We start from the raw sequence: 16,706 nt of genomic DNA, 5'->3' as shown, positions 1-16,706 counted from the left end.
CTACTCTATAACAGTCTTTGCTCAAGTGTTCCTTAAGGATAGAAGCTGTAGGTATTCAAAAAGAATAGCAAAAAAAATGTATTTTTTTTTGTCTTAACCCTTACGTATACACGGCAATAATGTTAAAGATTCTGAAATCTGCATTGCATCGTTCTGTTTTTTAATTTCGTATGGGGTTCCTCCTAAGTATATATTTTATGAATGTAGATCCATGTGTGTGTGTGTGTGTGCATGTTCGTTCACGGGCCAGTTTGCCTGTTCTGAGGGACGAAAAACCTCGTTTCCGGGAGGGGGAACCCTCAACCTCCGTATGAGAGATTAATTCACCTTCAGTCGAAAGAGACCAGATAAAGGTTCCTCATGTCACTGACGGGAATCGAACCTAGGTCTTTCCAACCAAAGGGCTTCGTCTATACCGACTGAGCTACGGAGGCTCTATTGCGTCGGTAAATGAGAACATGAATAACATCTAAAACCATATTAATGAACAAAGGACTTGTGTTTTCTAGTAATTCAGGTTGAGAAATGTAAGTATAATCGTACATTGTAGGGGCATTCACATACAATAAGAAAAAGGCGTTTGGCTCCCAATATCTTCTCATCCCTACCTTCTAAAAATACACAACACAACCAGGTGTGGCTTTTTAATTATTCTTTTAATATAAATTAAAATTTTATATTAGATCTAATTTAGCCTTTGATTGGTGAGGGGAGGTTAGCTCTATTTTTGAATATTATTAAATATCAAGTTTTATCAAAGACTTCTTGCATCCGTTTTCCGTTTTAGAATTATTCCATGAGGCAGAGCATGTCAAAGATTGGCTGTTAGCTTAGGAATGCGTCTAGAAACATTGTTTTGTTTCTTCCCCATGAATTTGAGTTTTAAAAAATGTTTTCTTCTTTCAGAAAGGAAATTTTATTCATTCATTTAACGTTTTATTAATTCGTTGAGTGTAAGGCCAACATTTTTTTTTTTTTTGTAAACTGCTATACTAAGTTCTCGAAAATTCTCGCATCACATGCTCATGAAATTGAACCCAGCATTGAAAACTGTCTATCACTTTTTTGACAAGAAAGTTCCTAACATTTTTCAAATCCATCAAATTATCTCAGAAAGCAACATACAGATGTACATATCGGTATGAAAGACAATCTCCTCCTAGGCAAAGCGAAGGCATAGAGGACGGCGCCATCTTGGATTGGAGATACCTCAGTCCCGCTAGTGCAGTCTTAGTCTAGAGAACTTTGTTAGTCTCAGTCCAATACTATCAGAGTAAGAGCCTCCGTAGCGGTTACATTTCCTTGACATTCAATTACCTTTCAGTTCCCTATATTGGTTTCTCGCCATCTCGTGGGAATTTTATATCATGTGTAAAATTCTCACGTAAAATGTGGGAATTTTACGTGGGAATTTTACGTAATTTTACTTACATATCCCCACATTTTACGTAAAATTTGGGAATATGTAAGTAAAATGCTACTTAGAGATGTCTAAGTAGCAAACTCAGTCGGTATAGACGAAGTCCTTTGGTCGGAAAGACCTGGGTTCGATTTTCGTCCAAGACGTGAGAAACCGTTATCTGGTCTCTTTCGACTAAAGGTGAGTTAGCGGTCTCATACGGATGTGGAGGGTTTTTCATCCCTCAGAACAGGCAAACCGGCACGTGAATACACACGGATCTACAGTCATCAAATACATATTCATTCTTCACTAGGAGGGCTCAACTAGTTCTAAGGGACGGTGGCGGAACTGGGGGAAACCCCATACGAATAAATAAAATAAACTATCAGAATTATCTATAATAGTTTCATCATTATCAAGCAGTATTGTATAACAGTGGTATAATGATCATCGTCGAATAAAATATGCTTTTATTTTATAGGTATTATTTCTGGGAAATTCCCATGTTACTCCTCTAAATAAACTTGTTTTTTATGGCTATATAACCTACTTTCGTTTAGGAGTGCCCCTTTTTACAATGTCATTGGTTTTTTACTCAAATCTTAGGTCATTACATGATGTGTTATAAAACTAATATATATGAAGAATAATATAGGAGGAAATACGGACATATCTTTTTGGATGTTGTTGGCTGTCTCCTTATCCCGGCGATATACATTCATCTGCTGTAGTGGGGGTAAAGCAATGTGGGAAAATTATTTGAAAAAAATTGAAAAAAAAAACGTTTTTTTTATGTGTAAAATTATTATTATTATTAAGGGTGAAAACGTCAGAGATAGGAGTATTATGGGAAAAGGTCAGGATTGGGAGTAACGGGGTGCCTAGACACCCCATCAATCCTTCCTCTTCCCCCAAAAATAGTTTCTATTTTCAGATCCTTCTCTCACCCCCCCCCCAAAAAAAAAGTACTCTCTACCCACTCTTAATAATAATAAGTTTATAGACATAAAAAACCAGTTTTTTTTCAAATTTTTTCAAATAATTCCCCACATTGTTTTACTCCCACTTTACCCAAACCCCTTTCCTTTAACAGCTTAACAGCAGATGAATTCATATCGCCGGGATAAGGAGACAGCCAACAACAACATCCAAAAAGATATGTCCGAATTTCCTCCTATATTATTCTTCATATATATTAGTTTTATAACACATCATGTAATGACCTAAGATTTGAGTAAAATGCCAATGACATTGTAAAAAAGGGGCACTCCTAAACGAAAGTAGGCTATATAGCCATAAAAAATAATGCTTTTATTTTATTTTATTTTTATTTTCGGTAGTTATCCTCGCTCAAGGATCAGGAGCACTATAATGAAATTATACAAAACAGAACAGCGCTAAGGGAGCGTCGACTTCGCAGCTCTTAACAGTAGTTACTACTATATTATACATTTCTATATTGTAAATTTCATACTACTATATTGTAAATTTCATACCTTAGTGTAAGGAGGTCAAATCTTGAAAGAATAGTTTTTAGAAAGAGAAATCACGTTCATACATCGTTTTAGTAGTGCTCGCCTATTCAGAACTAAAGGTGTTTTAAAGTGATGTATAATGTTAAACAAACTCAAAATATAGCTAACAAGTAGGTTTAAAATTTAAAACATTTGTAAGATTGTATATCAACGTGCATCAAAAACTTAAAAAAAAAATACATTAACTTAGTGCAAAAACGTAACAAAACTAAGACTGAGCCTCCGGATACTCAGGTCTTTCCCCTCACAAAGAAAATAGGTCTCGAACATATTTTAATATAATTGTGTTTCACATAAGTTTAGTTAAATAAAAAGATAAATCTGAATATAATAATAAATGCATCTTGTCTCTAACTTCTTTAACTTTTTTCCCATTTGGTATATCTCTGAAATAAATTTTAAATTACATGTCAACGAATAGATATTTCAGGAGTTCGGAATTAACTATGCTTAGATCTTTAACGAATCTTAGTCCTAGACCAAAGTGTTTCCTATACGAAAAGCATCATGGGAGTTCACTGTGGTACTCAAGATTTTGTCCCTGCACATTTTTTGAAAAATTGTCATGTCTATGAAACGAACGCCCTCTTTTCAGACTCCCCATGCAACCCTCTGATTCTATGGTATAGACGTGTGAATCATACTTCTATTTCATTAAATAATTTCGCAAAAAAACTTTTACACACGCAAAAACAATCGTGTAACATAATCTTATGTTTTAAAAACACGCTAACAAAATAAATAAAAAAAAGAAAAGCCCGTTTTATGGAAGAATAAAAATAATGTAATTTTAAAATAATGAGTTTTCTTTTATTTATGATTTTTTTCCTGCTTAAACTGCTTTGCTTTCATGAGCTATCCTATACATCAAATTCTCCTCCATTCTCGTGTAACTATAATCTCATGACCAAATGAGCGGTTACATTTGACTGACATTCAATTACCTCCCAGTTCCCTCTATTGGTTTCTCGTCATCTCGTGGGAATTTTATACATCATGTGAGATGTCTAAGTAGCAAACTCCACTTAGGAAAGGACCAAGAGATAGTTTGTTATCTAGAGACATCACGCAAATTGCAATTTCAACTGTTGTCGCTTCTTATCATTAGAATATTAAAACTAAAAACAATCAGTTCCCGGGTTAGCCTTATCCATTTATGAAACTTAATCAAAATTCATTTCAGAAGTCATTTCCCTTAAGATTGCAGGGGGAAAAAAGGCGCACTGACAGTAATCGCAACTATCACGCCCTGCGAAAACTGAATTTGAATGTTTGATTATATTTCAAGTTCCATCACGCTTAAGTTATTTATTTTCATTGTTATCTAAATATTTACGTCGCTAATGCACTATTAAAATTCACAACAATATTGTACTACTAAAATCATGATGCGTCTCTTGAAATATAGAGAAAGGGGCCATATCACAGACTCTACATAATTTACATACTGTATAATTAATGCACTGCATAAATGGCTATTTTCTTCAATGTCTGTTACATCTCATTAACTACAGTGACGGACGCTGACAGATCTCGTTGCTAGCTACCTTCAAATTTTCAGCTGGGATTTTATTTAATGTCATCGTAAAATGTAATGTCGATTTAAAAAATTAATAAAATTTTATGTGCTCTGTAATTCCATAGTTAAAAAATTTAAATAAATAAATATAAAATAATACATGAAGATAATAATAATAAAAATGTAAAACTTCCTCAAACTTAATTTTTACTTAGAAGATAGCAAATACACCATTACGGTCTTTGTATAGAAAATCAAAAAGAAATTTTTAAACAACATTTCAGATTAATTAATGACTGCTGCATTCCACAAGATAGCACACTGTACTATAACTGCGTTGTAGCAAAATACCACTGAATACAGGTATCACATATTCGTACCCGGTCACATACGGATGTGGCAGGCTTTTGCTGTGCATTTTCGATAACATTTCCGAGAAATATGTAATATAACAATATTACCATAATGGATACGTCAATGTTCGAATCAGTATAGAGGATGGGTATTTACAGGGATGGGGAGGTTAGCGAAGCTCCTTTTAAACCTTATACTCTAGTATGAAATGAAATGATATACGACAATAACATAGTTCCAGTAAAATGATGCTGCCTGCACAAGAAAGTTAATGGTTAATTCTAGTGGTTTCTAGTTGATTCTATATGAACTTTTTCCAGCTATTTTTTTTCGATCAATTTCAGAATTAGCATCTCGCTCTCTGAAGTAGCCGAAAAGGCTTTTATTCTTGAAGAAACCTAAGTTTTTAATCCGGCAACTTCAGTAAAATCGACCGAAGAACACGCAAATTTACATATAAAATATTACTCATGGTTAGAAATATTGCCTCTCATCTGGCATGCTGTGGGAATGCACTCAGTCGCAGCGAGACGAAGTTTAGCTGCCATATTTCTAAAAACTCAAGGCTAAAATAGAATATCGCTTATTTCCTTATGCGAGAATAAGAAAAAACGTAATCGTTAGAGAGAGAGAGAGAGAGAGAGAGAGAGAGAGAGAGAGAGAGAGAAATACGAGTTTAATACTGCAGTTCTGAATGTTAAGCGTTGACCTCATTTTTGCTGATGCTACCTCTTTTCCAGTAAATTATTTTCACAGATAACTATCGTAATAAGTATTTATCTAAAACATCTTATTTATTAATTACCACTATATTCAGCGCCATAAAATGTATTTCACTGCATGATGCACTGTGGAGCAAAATCTTATAAACAAATACATTAAAAGTAAATAAATGTGTCTGTATTTTATGTATCAACGTTTATTAAGATGTTTTGAGGAAACGAACTTTAAATAAAAATTAAAAACTAAGTGGAAAATTCAATCGGAAGATGACAAAGAAGTATTCTGTAGTTTCATAAGAATGTTTGTTAGTGCTGGTACTAAAGATTATATAATAAATAAAAGGTGTATGATCAGTATATAAAGGTAATTAACTAAATTGAAATAATAGTTGGATTAGTTACTCGCATATTTCCACACTTCTCTTTATTTGAGAAATGAATAGATAAGAGATCTTTGCTCGATCTATTATCTACGTAACTCTACAATAAGATAAATTTATGCAAAAATATATATTTTTTTAATTAGAACTTAGAATATACTGCAACATCAGTGGAAAGCTGCATACCGTATGGTATGCAGCTTTCTAATGATGTTGTATGGTACCAATTACTAGTACTAAAGTAATTGGTACCATATTGTGCAGATTGATATCGTCTGGTAGTTGTATGCTAACTGATACCAGTACATACCTAATTACCATTGTTATTAACTGAAGTTGCCAAAGGTACCAATTATATTTAACCTGCATCAGAGTGGGTTGACGTTTTGTACCGAAAATCTTTTGCAACATAAGTTGATTTAATCGTAGAAGAGAAGGTGAAAAGATGCCCACTGAAACATCTTCCTTAGTGTGAAGTCTCAAATTAATAGCATAAAATATTATGACAGGATGCAAATTAAGCTCTTTGTGTGAAGCGGTTTTCCCTTGTTCAATTCGGTTTGTTTTAATATTCGACCTCCGACTGGTAGCTAACAATCTACTAAGTGGTCGCTAGATGGAGTGACTACTATATCATACAATTCCTGAAAGGGCCAATGAAAGCATTCATGTCCCTCGTCAGGAAGGGGGGGGGGGGTGCCCAGCAATCGTAGTTACATTTCTGGGTAGACTAACCTCTGACTCGATAGCTAAACCTGCAATTATACATGCAAATGAACTGAGCTACGTACCTATTTCTAAAGCCTCCAACTAGATGACACATGCAGAGAAATAGCTAAAAATTCCACCTGCCGCGAACAATTGCTGGTTTACGTTAATGTGCGGGAAGGACACCAACAAGTTTAACTTTTCCATTATGAAGGTTTTTGGTAACACCATTCGTGGAGCTAACTCATCCCGGTTTATCTCTAATTGCTAGGGAGTAGTAAGCTTCGCTTCGTCGTTAATGTACGAGAGCGTGAGGCGCGGTCGTGTTGTTCAAGTAATTACCTGACGATGTGCATGTTTCGTAGAACTCATGCAAGCTCGATAGGATCATACTACACAAATGCGTGAATCTGTGTGATGACGTGCAAGAAATTCGCGCCCCCCCCCCCCACGAAAAGACGCTCTATAACGACGGAGAGATTAAAGTGTAAGCATTTACAGCTATGAGAATGTTCGCTAACACGAACACTTAGGAAAGTAAAGGATAATTTTTGGTCATGCTATGTTACTCGCCGTGGGATTTTCGAGTTGCAAATTTGAAAAAAAAAAAAAAAAAATATCACGTGATCGTCTCTTCAAAATGTGCTGCTTACATCAAACAAAGTAGCTGTCCGTACTTTCATTTTCTAAGAAAATGTTTTTAGAAAGTTTCAATTAGACCGACAACGGAAGTCAGAAACTGTAAACGTGAAGTGCTTCTATAAGAAAGTCCCTTGATATTAAGACTCTTTCTTGAGGTGAAAATTCAATCATTTTAAAGCTCTCTCAGAGGATCGCATCGAGACTGCATTAGTTCTGTTCGCCAAGAAAACGTCTACGTCTGGACTTAGTCGAAGTATTTACTCTACTCTTTTCTGCCGTAGAATGTGAAAATAAAATCAGGATAGCTTCAATATCTTAGCTTTGTGTTGGGTTAAAAGCTCGCGAGAAAAAAAAAAAAAAACTTTAAAAGGTATCTTAGAGATGGTCTCAAGATCTTAATGCATACTTAACAAAAAAAATCGACTGAAGCTATTTAAAAGATTTTGTGAAATTATAACATAGCTTATAACGTCTTGCTCTGATCAAATAGATTTATTGCCTAGTCTCCGATGAGAGCTAACAGTTCGAAACAGCTGTCAGGCCAGTGAAATCTAAAAGAACTAATAAAAGGTGAACATATGGGTTCCTGGGCAGATATCATGTCTTACGTAGTGCAATACAAAAGGCAGCACCGATGTCGAAGGTTGCATTCTCGTAAACTCTGAGGTCAATTTTGAGACTAAGTTTAAAATTCAATTATTTGGCTTTAAAATAAGGAGGGATCTATAAAATCGCTTGTTTTTGTATACCATGCCAAAATGAGGCCCTTAGGCTGTTTATTCAATTATTAGATTTATTGATTTTTATGTCGATTTTTATGAAAGCTTTCAATGAATTCAACTTGGGTGACTTAACTAATGTCTGGATAAAAAAGTTTTCTTTTATTTAACAGAAGCTAAAGGCAAAAGAAATGCTGTGACGCCTTAAAAACTCAAAGAACAGGATGGAGTATTTCTTAGCTGAATATAAAACAAAACGGACTAAATACTCAAAAAAAAAATGTCTTGCACTCCATGACAAGGATTAGTTTAACTGTGTCACAAAATCTAAGGCTATAAGATAAAAACGAGTGCGTTATGTTTTCCCTTTGATTTGTTTTGTGGGAGAAACAACCCCTGTTACTTTCATATGTCGCCTCCCAATATACACATGGGTTTTCCAGTACATTTCCGCGTTTATGTGACCTGAAAGATTACAAAACTTCCTACGAAAGTCTAATCCTTAATAACGAAAACAAAAAACGTTCTGCAACACTCCCTTGAGACGGTTGATCTTATTAGTGTAATACTCAGTGAACAAGTTAGGCTTAAGTAGTATGAGAGAACCGACGGATTACAACTCTTTTTATAAGTTACCTTTATATTGCGTAACAACAAAAGGATTATTATTCAGGTGAAATATTCTGAATACTGGTTATCCTTCAAATATTCAGTGTGCGGTTATCCACTTTTATCGTTTTTTTTTTTTTTTTTTTTCATTTCAGACTGATTGTATGTGTGTTTCGCTCCAGAAGTGAAAGTAATTTTAGTATCCATCAAAGCAGTGTTTCTCAACGTGGGGTGTACGCCCCACAGGGGGACAATCTGAATATTTTTTTTTTTGGGGGGGGCAATTAGAAAATGTTTATGTACATATTTATATTATACTTTTTCAGAATTTGGCTGACTATTATGCTAGAGGGTGGGGGAGCATCAAATTTTTTGAGACGTTGAGGTGGGGCATGATCCAGAAAAGGTTGTGAAACACTGCATTAAAGGAACTACAGTATTTTTATTTTTATTTTATTTTATTTTTTATTTTTTGCAAATTACAGATTATTCCTCCAACATCATACTTTCATCCGTTGATTCCCACTACCATAAAACCATCTTCAGGTGTTTAGTCAGAAACAAACCCAACATAACATCGCGAATGGCAAACATTTTGCCAATTACCCTTTCAGAGAAGAACTGCTTAATCTCTTTTCAATTCAAAATCCGCGCGGTTAGCCTAGTGGCTTTGCGCTTCGCAACTATATGCCTGGGGAAGGAGTGTCCTAGGTTCGATTCCCGTCAACGACGTGAGGAGCTTAAGGATCTGCCATAGCCAAGTTAGCCGGTCTTGGGCGTGGACAGCAGGGTTTTTCCGCCAGTTTATCTGGTGTTTTTCATCCCACAAGCACGCAAACCGGTCCGAGGATACACACGGATTACAGTCAGGAATACTGACCCAGCCATAGGTCTGATTCGTCAGCCTATGCCGGAGCCCGGATAAAATTTTGGGGGACTAGATGGTACCGTGAACTCCCGTAAAAAGGGGGAACGCTGTATCATCACACGGAATTTAATTTATTTAATTCAAAATAGCACCCTTACTAATCTCTTTCCTTTTCTGAAAATGCCGTTGAATAAGTAAACAACTCCCACCTACTGTCACCCTGATTTTTTTTATTAAGTGAAATAAAATATGAAAGAATAAAATAGGGAAATAATAACGAATCAAATATGCCTGTAATGACCTGGAAAGAGAAGCACGTCCTTTTGGACCTGCCATCATTTTTCCTCACAGTCATTATAGCTATTCTGATTCAATATTTGTTTCTTTTTGTCCTTCATATTTATTTATATTTACGTTTTTTTTTTGCATTTTATTTCATAAACAAATATTATCTAACTTTTTAACAAATATGGAGTTTTGCAACGTCATATTTCCAACATACTTAAGATATACGAAGTGGCATTTGATACGTGTTGACAATTTCTAAATTTCCTTCCAAAACGCTGAATATAAGCTTAATTAATACTAAAAGATGCAAAGATAGCATATCGGGACCGGTATTTCTTTCCATTTATTTTGGTTCAGCTCAAAGGTGCTACGGAATTTTTTTTACAGATTAGAAAAAGGCTTAAATTTAGAATAAGATTTCTACCAGTCTAATGCGTATTTGAAAATAAATAAATAAAATATTGATCTGGTGAACATCTATAAATCCCTCATGTTCTTACAGTTCAGAGCATTGTCCTGTTAATTTGCGGGAGGAGGGAAACGCGTAAATATTTCATTCAAATTGGAGAAAATGACAAATATATTTGTAATTATTATGCAGGTGATAATTTTTAATAACAAATTATACCCGGCGAACACAGAGGAAAAAACAATAGCAAGCAATATTGTAAAAATAAATATCTTGTACTTGAATGCATTCGACAGATAAAAAAAAAGTAAAAAACCATTAAGTTAAAGATAACTATATATCTTTAATAAATAATATATATATATATATATATATATATATATTAAAGATACCAAGCAATTTTATAAACTTGGTTTTAATCATTTTTCCCAAGTAGCAAACAAACAGATAAGTCAAGTTTGTGCCTTCAGGTCTGAGGCAACTCGTGGTAAAGGTGGAGTAAGCTCTGATCACTTTTCTTAGTATCTCTCATAATGCAATGCACATCTCTTTACGGGCATGTATGATGCTATGCATTAAGAGAAGGGCCACTACCCAGACCGTTTTCTACCTTTATTGAGGTCTCATCAGTGGGAGCCAGATCCTGAGATGCCAAGGTTGAAGTAATGCAGAACTTATAAATTTTACCTATATAAGATGCCACAAGGTCAACCTTGGCATCTCAGGGTCTGGCTCCCACTGATGATACCTCAATAGAGGTCGAAACCGGTCTGGGTAGTGGCCCTTCTCTTAATGCATAGCATCATACAAGCCCGCAAGGAGAAGTGCTTTGCATTAGGGGAGATACTAAGAAAAGTGATCAGATCTTACTCCACCTTTACCAAGAGTTGTCTCAGGCCAGAAAATACTGAAGGCGCAAACTTGACTTACCTGATTGTTTGCTTACTTGGGAAAAAGGATTAAAACCAAGTTTATAAAATTGCTTGGTATCTTTAACGTATAGTATACCCAAGGTAAAAAACTCCCCCGCACATACACATATATATATTTTTTTAAAATTTTTATTTATTTATTTATTTATTATTTATTTTATTTATTTATTTTTTTGTGTCACATATTTACTTTCACTGGGTGGGTATTTCTACTTGTATAAATATCACTTAGGTTTATTATTAGCCACCCAGAGAGAAAGAAAGAGAGAAGAAAAAAAAACATTCTTTTTTTTCTAAAGCTCACGCTTTTCAACTCAAAAATCTCCTTAATAGCAAACGAGATCCATTTTGAAGACAAAATACAAAAAAGTATTTGTATTTTCCGTTTCCTTAAAGTGAATAAATCTTTCACTATATTCGCTCAGCATTGTCTTATTGCTGAATACTGGAGTAATTTCTTTTCGTTTTACTTCCAAAAGCGCTCTCTTTAGCGATTGCTTAAAAGAAAACAAAATTAGTATCCATTAAGTCTGAAAGCTTTACAGAAAAGACAAATCTATATACTGCGCAGAAATACGATTGATAGTTACTGAATACAGTATTTACTTGCTGTGCTCCAAGTGACATCTGAGCCACCTAGTGTGGAAAAAGGCAATGACATGCGAAACAGAAAACGTAAATGGCATTTACTGAAAATATATTTTCGAGAGGCAGTTCCAACGATAATAAGAAACCGTCGAATGTAGTTTTCTTAACACCAAAGCAATGACATTTATTGTGTTTTTCTTACTGCTTGAAAATTAAATTAAGAAAATTTTGTACACACTTTATAAAATTAATCCAATCTTATCTACAAGGAAGAGGAAAGCTAATACTTGCACAAGTTTATGAAATTCTTCGCTTTCTGTGAGCAGTGTGAAAAAAGGCACTTTAGAAAATGAGAAATAAGTTTTATTTTGTGACATCACGTCAGCTCTCATTTGAAATGAGCGTGCGCAGATTTCGTTTCGCGACAATTTTTTTTTAAACTAAAACTTGAAATCACTTAACGTCAAAAGTGGCGAGACATATTTGATTTCTAATTGAAATTAAAAGTCCTTTTATGAGTAGATGTACATTAAGCAGTCGTTTGAAGATGAATAATTTTTTTAAAAAAATGTACATTAAATTACGTAATTTTAATATTACTAAGCCTAACGGACTTTAGTTTTGTATGTGCAGCCTAAAGAGATAAGTGCGAGTGATAAGACAAAAATATTGGCAACGTTAACATAAAAAAGGAGGTGTGGCAAGGATGAGATCGCTGCGGCACGCGCTTACGAAACCTAAATTTCTGCAAATAGGGGAAGTTCTGTAGGCTACAAGACCCTTATGGGCTGTTCATGTGAACAGCCCATAAGGCTGTTTGCAAATATTTTTTTGACTTTTTTTTATCTCCTTATTACCTTACAGATAAGAAAAGCAGGATATTTGTCACATTTAGATAAGTTTCGGGGGTATTCTTTACGATAATAGAGGCTTTTTCAGAAGCATTTATTGTCGTAACTATTGGACAGTGTTCTTATCAGTATCAGCAATAAAGACGACTCACCTTGAAGTTCTGGCCGAATATTTGATATTCCCCGGTACCAGTGGCTCCTCCCTTAAGCGGACGACACGTGGATCTATAAATAGCTCGCTCTGATTTCTTCGTTTGCAGGTGGTCGCTTAGAACATTACCGATGTCATCAAGGAAGTTTTCGAGTCCATATTCAGAGGGGCCATTGAAGAGGTCGAAATAGACCGACACTGCCTCCATCGCTAGCGCTAGATCGTAAGGCAACAAGCACAGGATCGGAAAGCCGATCTAACAGAGATTAGACCTCTCAGTGAAATGTTCCCTCTGTTGTAATTACTGGCTGCCAAGAAGGTCGCACTAGTAATGTAATCAGGTCTCTAAAATAGAACGCCATTCTGATTAAACCTCTGAAGAATCAGCAACAAAGCATGTCGGTGTGTGTTTGTTTTTCGTTAGCCAGACAACCAATAATATAGTTCTACTCGGTGCACTGTGTTGCGCTATCTAATCGGATATGTGGGATTTTTCTTGTCTTTTTTTATTTTATTTTATTTTTTTTTATCTAATCGCGTATGCACAGCTGGGATATAAAATTTAAATAACCGCTGACAAAATTCGCCAAGAAAACAGGGCACCCGTCGGATAGATTTTGAGAGTTCATTTTTGAATGAAATTTTAACATTATGTGCATCAGTGAGTTGTCGTGCGAAACGAAAACGTTATGTTTTATTCTTGTACGTGGATCATTTGAAGCAGAGAAAAAATTTATAGTAAAAACAAACGATAGAACGATGGATAGACAAAATGTAGAAAATTCCCATAAAACAGAAAATAAGAGTCGAACAGAAATGTCTTGGGAGGGGAGAGGAATAAAAAATAAAGAAAGAAAAAATGCAGATGAATAAAGAATGACTGAAAACGGCACAGAGAATATGGAATAATTCACCATATGAAAACCGAATAAAACCATTGGTGAAATATTGATAGAGTAGTTGAAATGAAGATAATATAAAAAATAAAAGGCAGCACAAACAGATTATGGGGATTCAGGAATAAAAGAAATACAAGGAGGATATAGAATGATATCAATAATGAAGGGGATACAAATCCTTTGATGTTTATCTGCTAGTAAGCGAAACTCTAAGAACTAGGACTAAGATCTATGAGTTTCATACCGAAAAACTATCGGCAAATCCAAGTGTAAGTAACCACTTGGTAGTACAACACCAAGACAACTCGTATCAAAGGTGGAGCAAGCTCCCTCACTATCCTTGATATTTTCTCATAATGTAAAAACACAGCCCCTAGAGGATGTAATACTGTAATGACATTATGAGGAGAGGTCACTACCCAGACCGGTTTCAACCTTATGTATAGGTGAAGCGGGCTCTAAAAATAAGATAAGACGATCCCGAAAGATCGCCCAACTCAGCGTTGTTCCACTCGATGACAAGCTTACCCCGTCACAGAGAACTTCTGAGCATTGGCTCTACCCAGTGGCAAGCTCACCCCACCACCAAGCAGAGCCATAATCTCAGCGGTGGCCCCACTCAGAGACAGGCAAAAACCTACCTCCAAGTGGAGCCTCTCAAAGCCAGATCCGCCCCGCACCGGTTTCCACCCTCATTGGGGTCTCATCAGTGAGTAGGTAGACCTGGAAGATAAGAAGGTTTAAGTGAAAAGAACTTACATACCATCACTATACGAATGCCATAAAGGTGTGCCTGTGTATTATAACATAGAATAAAAGCCAAAAGGTTATTTTTCTGGCAACCTTAATAATAATGAAGGGGATACAAATCCTTTGATGTTTATCTGCTAGTAAGCGAAACTCTAAGAACTAGGACTAAGATCTATGAGTTTCATACCGAAAAACTATCCGCAAATCCAAGTGTAAGTAACCACTTGGTAGTACAACACCAAGACAACTCGTATCAAAGGTGGAGCTAGCTCCCTCACTATCCTTGATATTTTCTCATAATGTAATCATAATGCAGATAAACATCAAAGGATTTGTATCCCCTTCATTATTATTAAGGTTGCCAGAAAAATAGCCTTTTGGCTTTTATTCTATAGTATGATATCGTTTGTACTTCACTGAAATTCTTCCTAATCTCTATTAGCGTTACTGCCTTTATCAACAGCTTGCATTTTCTATTGGGATAATTTTACTGAAAGACATTGTAGATATCGTTCCAATAACAAAGCTTTCAGATTAATATATTAAATACAAATCCTATTAAATTATTTAACTCAAATGTATTCAAAATTACAATTACGTTATTCTTGTTTTCTAAAAAAATTAGGAGACCTATTTTTTTTAAATAACTTCTTTTAACCAACAGGTTGTTTGAATCCCGCAGTGGACATGGATGTTTGCGATTGTCTTTAGGTGGGAGATGAATTTTATCTTCCAGTATGAGACTATCTCTGCTTACTGGAGGCCTGAAGTGGCTTGAAAAAGTTCCATGTTTGGTCTCTAGAGCAGGGGTTCCGGTAAAAAATATAGAAAGCATCCTGAGCCTACCCAAAATACCTCTAGAATTATAGAATATACGAATGTATATTCTATAACATGGATCAATATTATAAAATTAATTACTGTACGAGGGTGGTCTGAAAAGCTCTCGGCCTCGACCACACTATCGGCAAGATTTTTTTTCTAAGTTGGCACATCTGTCATAAGCATCCATGTGAAAGTGCAAGTCATTCTATCAAGTAGTTTGTTTTATATAACTGTCTGAAGCAAAAGTGTTGTCTGTATCCCTTGAAATGGATAAAATTGAGGATCGTGCAGTTATACAATTCTTTGTAAAATAAGGTTTAACGGCAAAAGAAATTAATTCGAAGTTCATAAAAGTTTATGGGCACTCTTCTCGTTCATTTTTGACAATTAAGAAGTGGGCTGCCGAGTTTAAACGTGGCCGTATCAGCCTTGAAGATGATCCACGTGAAGGACATCCAAAAAGTGTAACAACACCAGAAATCATTGACCAAATGCACGATATAGTATAGAATGACCGACGAGCCAAAGTGCGTGAAATTGCTGAGACGATAGGCATTTCAAAAGAACGTGGAGGATACATTTTGCATGAAGAATTGCAAATGAAAAAGCTTTGCGCAAGATGGGTGCCGCGCTTGCTCACAGCATATCAAAAACGCACTCGCATGAAAATCTCTGAACAGTGCTTGGAGCATTTTAAAAAGAATGAAACTGATTTTGTGCGTCGATTTATTACTATGGATGAGACTTGGATTCACCAGTACACACTAGAATTCAAAGAGCAGTCAAAACAGTGGACAGAAGCCGGTTGTTCACCGCCAAAGAAGACAAGGTCATGGCATCGGTGTTTTGAGATGCTAAAGGCATTTTGTTTATTAATTATCTTGAAAAGGGTGGAACAATAACCGGGAAATATTATTCCGATCTTTTAACCAGACTAGAAGAAAAACTTCGTGAGAAAAGACCCGGTTTGCAGAAGAAAAAAATCATCTTTCATCAGGACAATGCACTTGCCCACAAAGGTATTTTGGCAATGGAAAATTAAGGGATTTGCATTATGAATTGTTGTAACATCGACCCTATTCCCCAGATTTGGCTCCCTCTGACTTCTATCTCATCCCAAAAGTAAAACTCTTCCTCGCTGGTCAGCGTTTTTCTTCGAATCAAGAGGTGATTGCTGCTGTTCAGCGGTATTTTGCAGATCTTACTAAGAACCACTACAGGGACGGGATAATGGAGCTGGAGCATCGCTAGAATAAATGTATTAGTCTAAAGGGAGATTATGAGAAAAATAAAAATAATTTTTAAATTATAAATTCGCGTTTTCATTATTAGGCCGAGAACTTTTCAGACCACCTTCGTAGTTTACAAGCAAGTATGCTGTCTTTTGACTTTAATGGAAACGGTTCCGATAAGTTAACCACAATGGCGAAATTTATGTAAACACAAAGGATACTCAAACTACCAAAACTTATTTATATGCTTCAGTAGCCAGAAAAAGAACCAAGAAAAATGTTGGCACGCACATGACAAAAGCTATTGGCATAATTCTAATAGC

At 35.4% G+C, this 16,706-nt stretch overlaps 1 protein-coding gene across 1 annotated transcript in view; it reads right to left on the bottom strand.

Moving 5' to 3' along the window:
• Positions 1-12,900, bottom strand: part of LOC150102409 (calpain-B-like) — a 913,019-nt gene extending 900,119 nt beyond the window's left edge. The window contains exon 1 of the mRNA XM_090399770.1: positions 12,679-12,900. Within this exon, the coding sequence (XP_090255896.1) occupies positions 12,679-12,885 (207 nt within the window). The 5' untranslated portion in view covers positions 12,886-12,900. The remainder of the gene's footprint in view (positions 1-12,678) is intronic.
• Between the last annotated feature and the right edge of the window lie 3,806 nt (positions 12,901-16,706).

This window comes from Typopeltis vanoorti, chromosome 10 (genome assembly GCF_054136105.1).
Source record: "Typopeltis vanoorti isolate ZY-2024b chromosome 10, IOZ_Tvanoo_1.0, whole genome shotgun sequence".
NCBI lineage: Eukaryota > Metazoa > Arthropoda > Arachnida > Uropygi > Thelyphonidae > Typopeltis > Typopeltis vanoorti.
The sequence above is the reverse complement of the archived record's forward strand: the minus strand, read 5'-3'. Positions and strand labels throughout refer to the sequence as shown.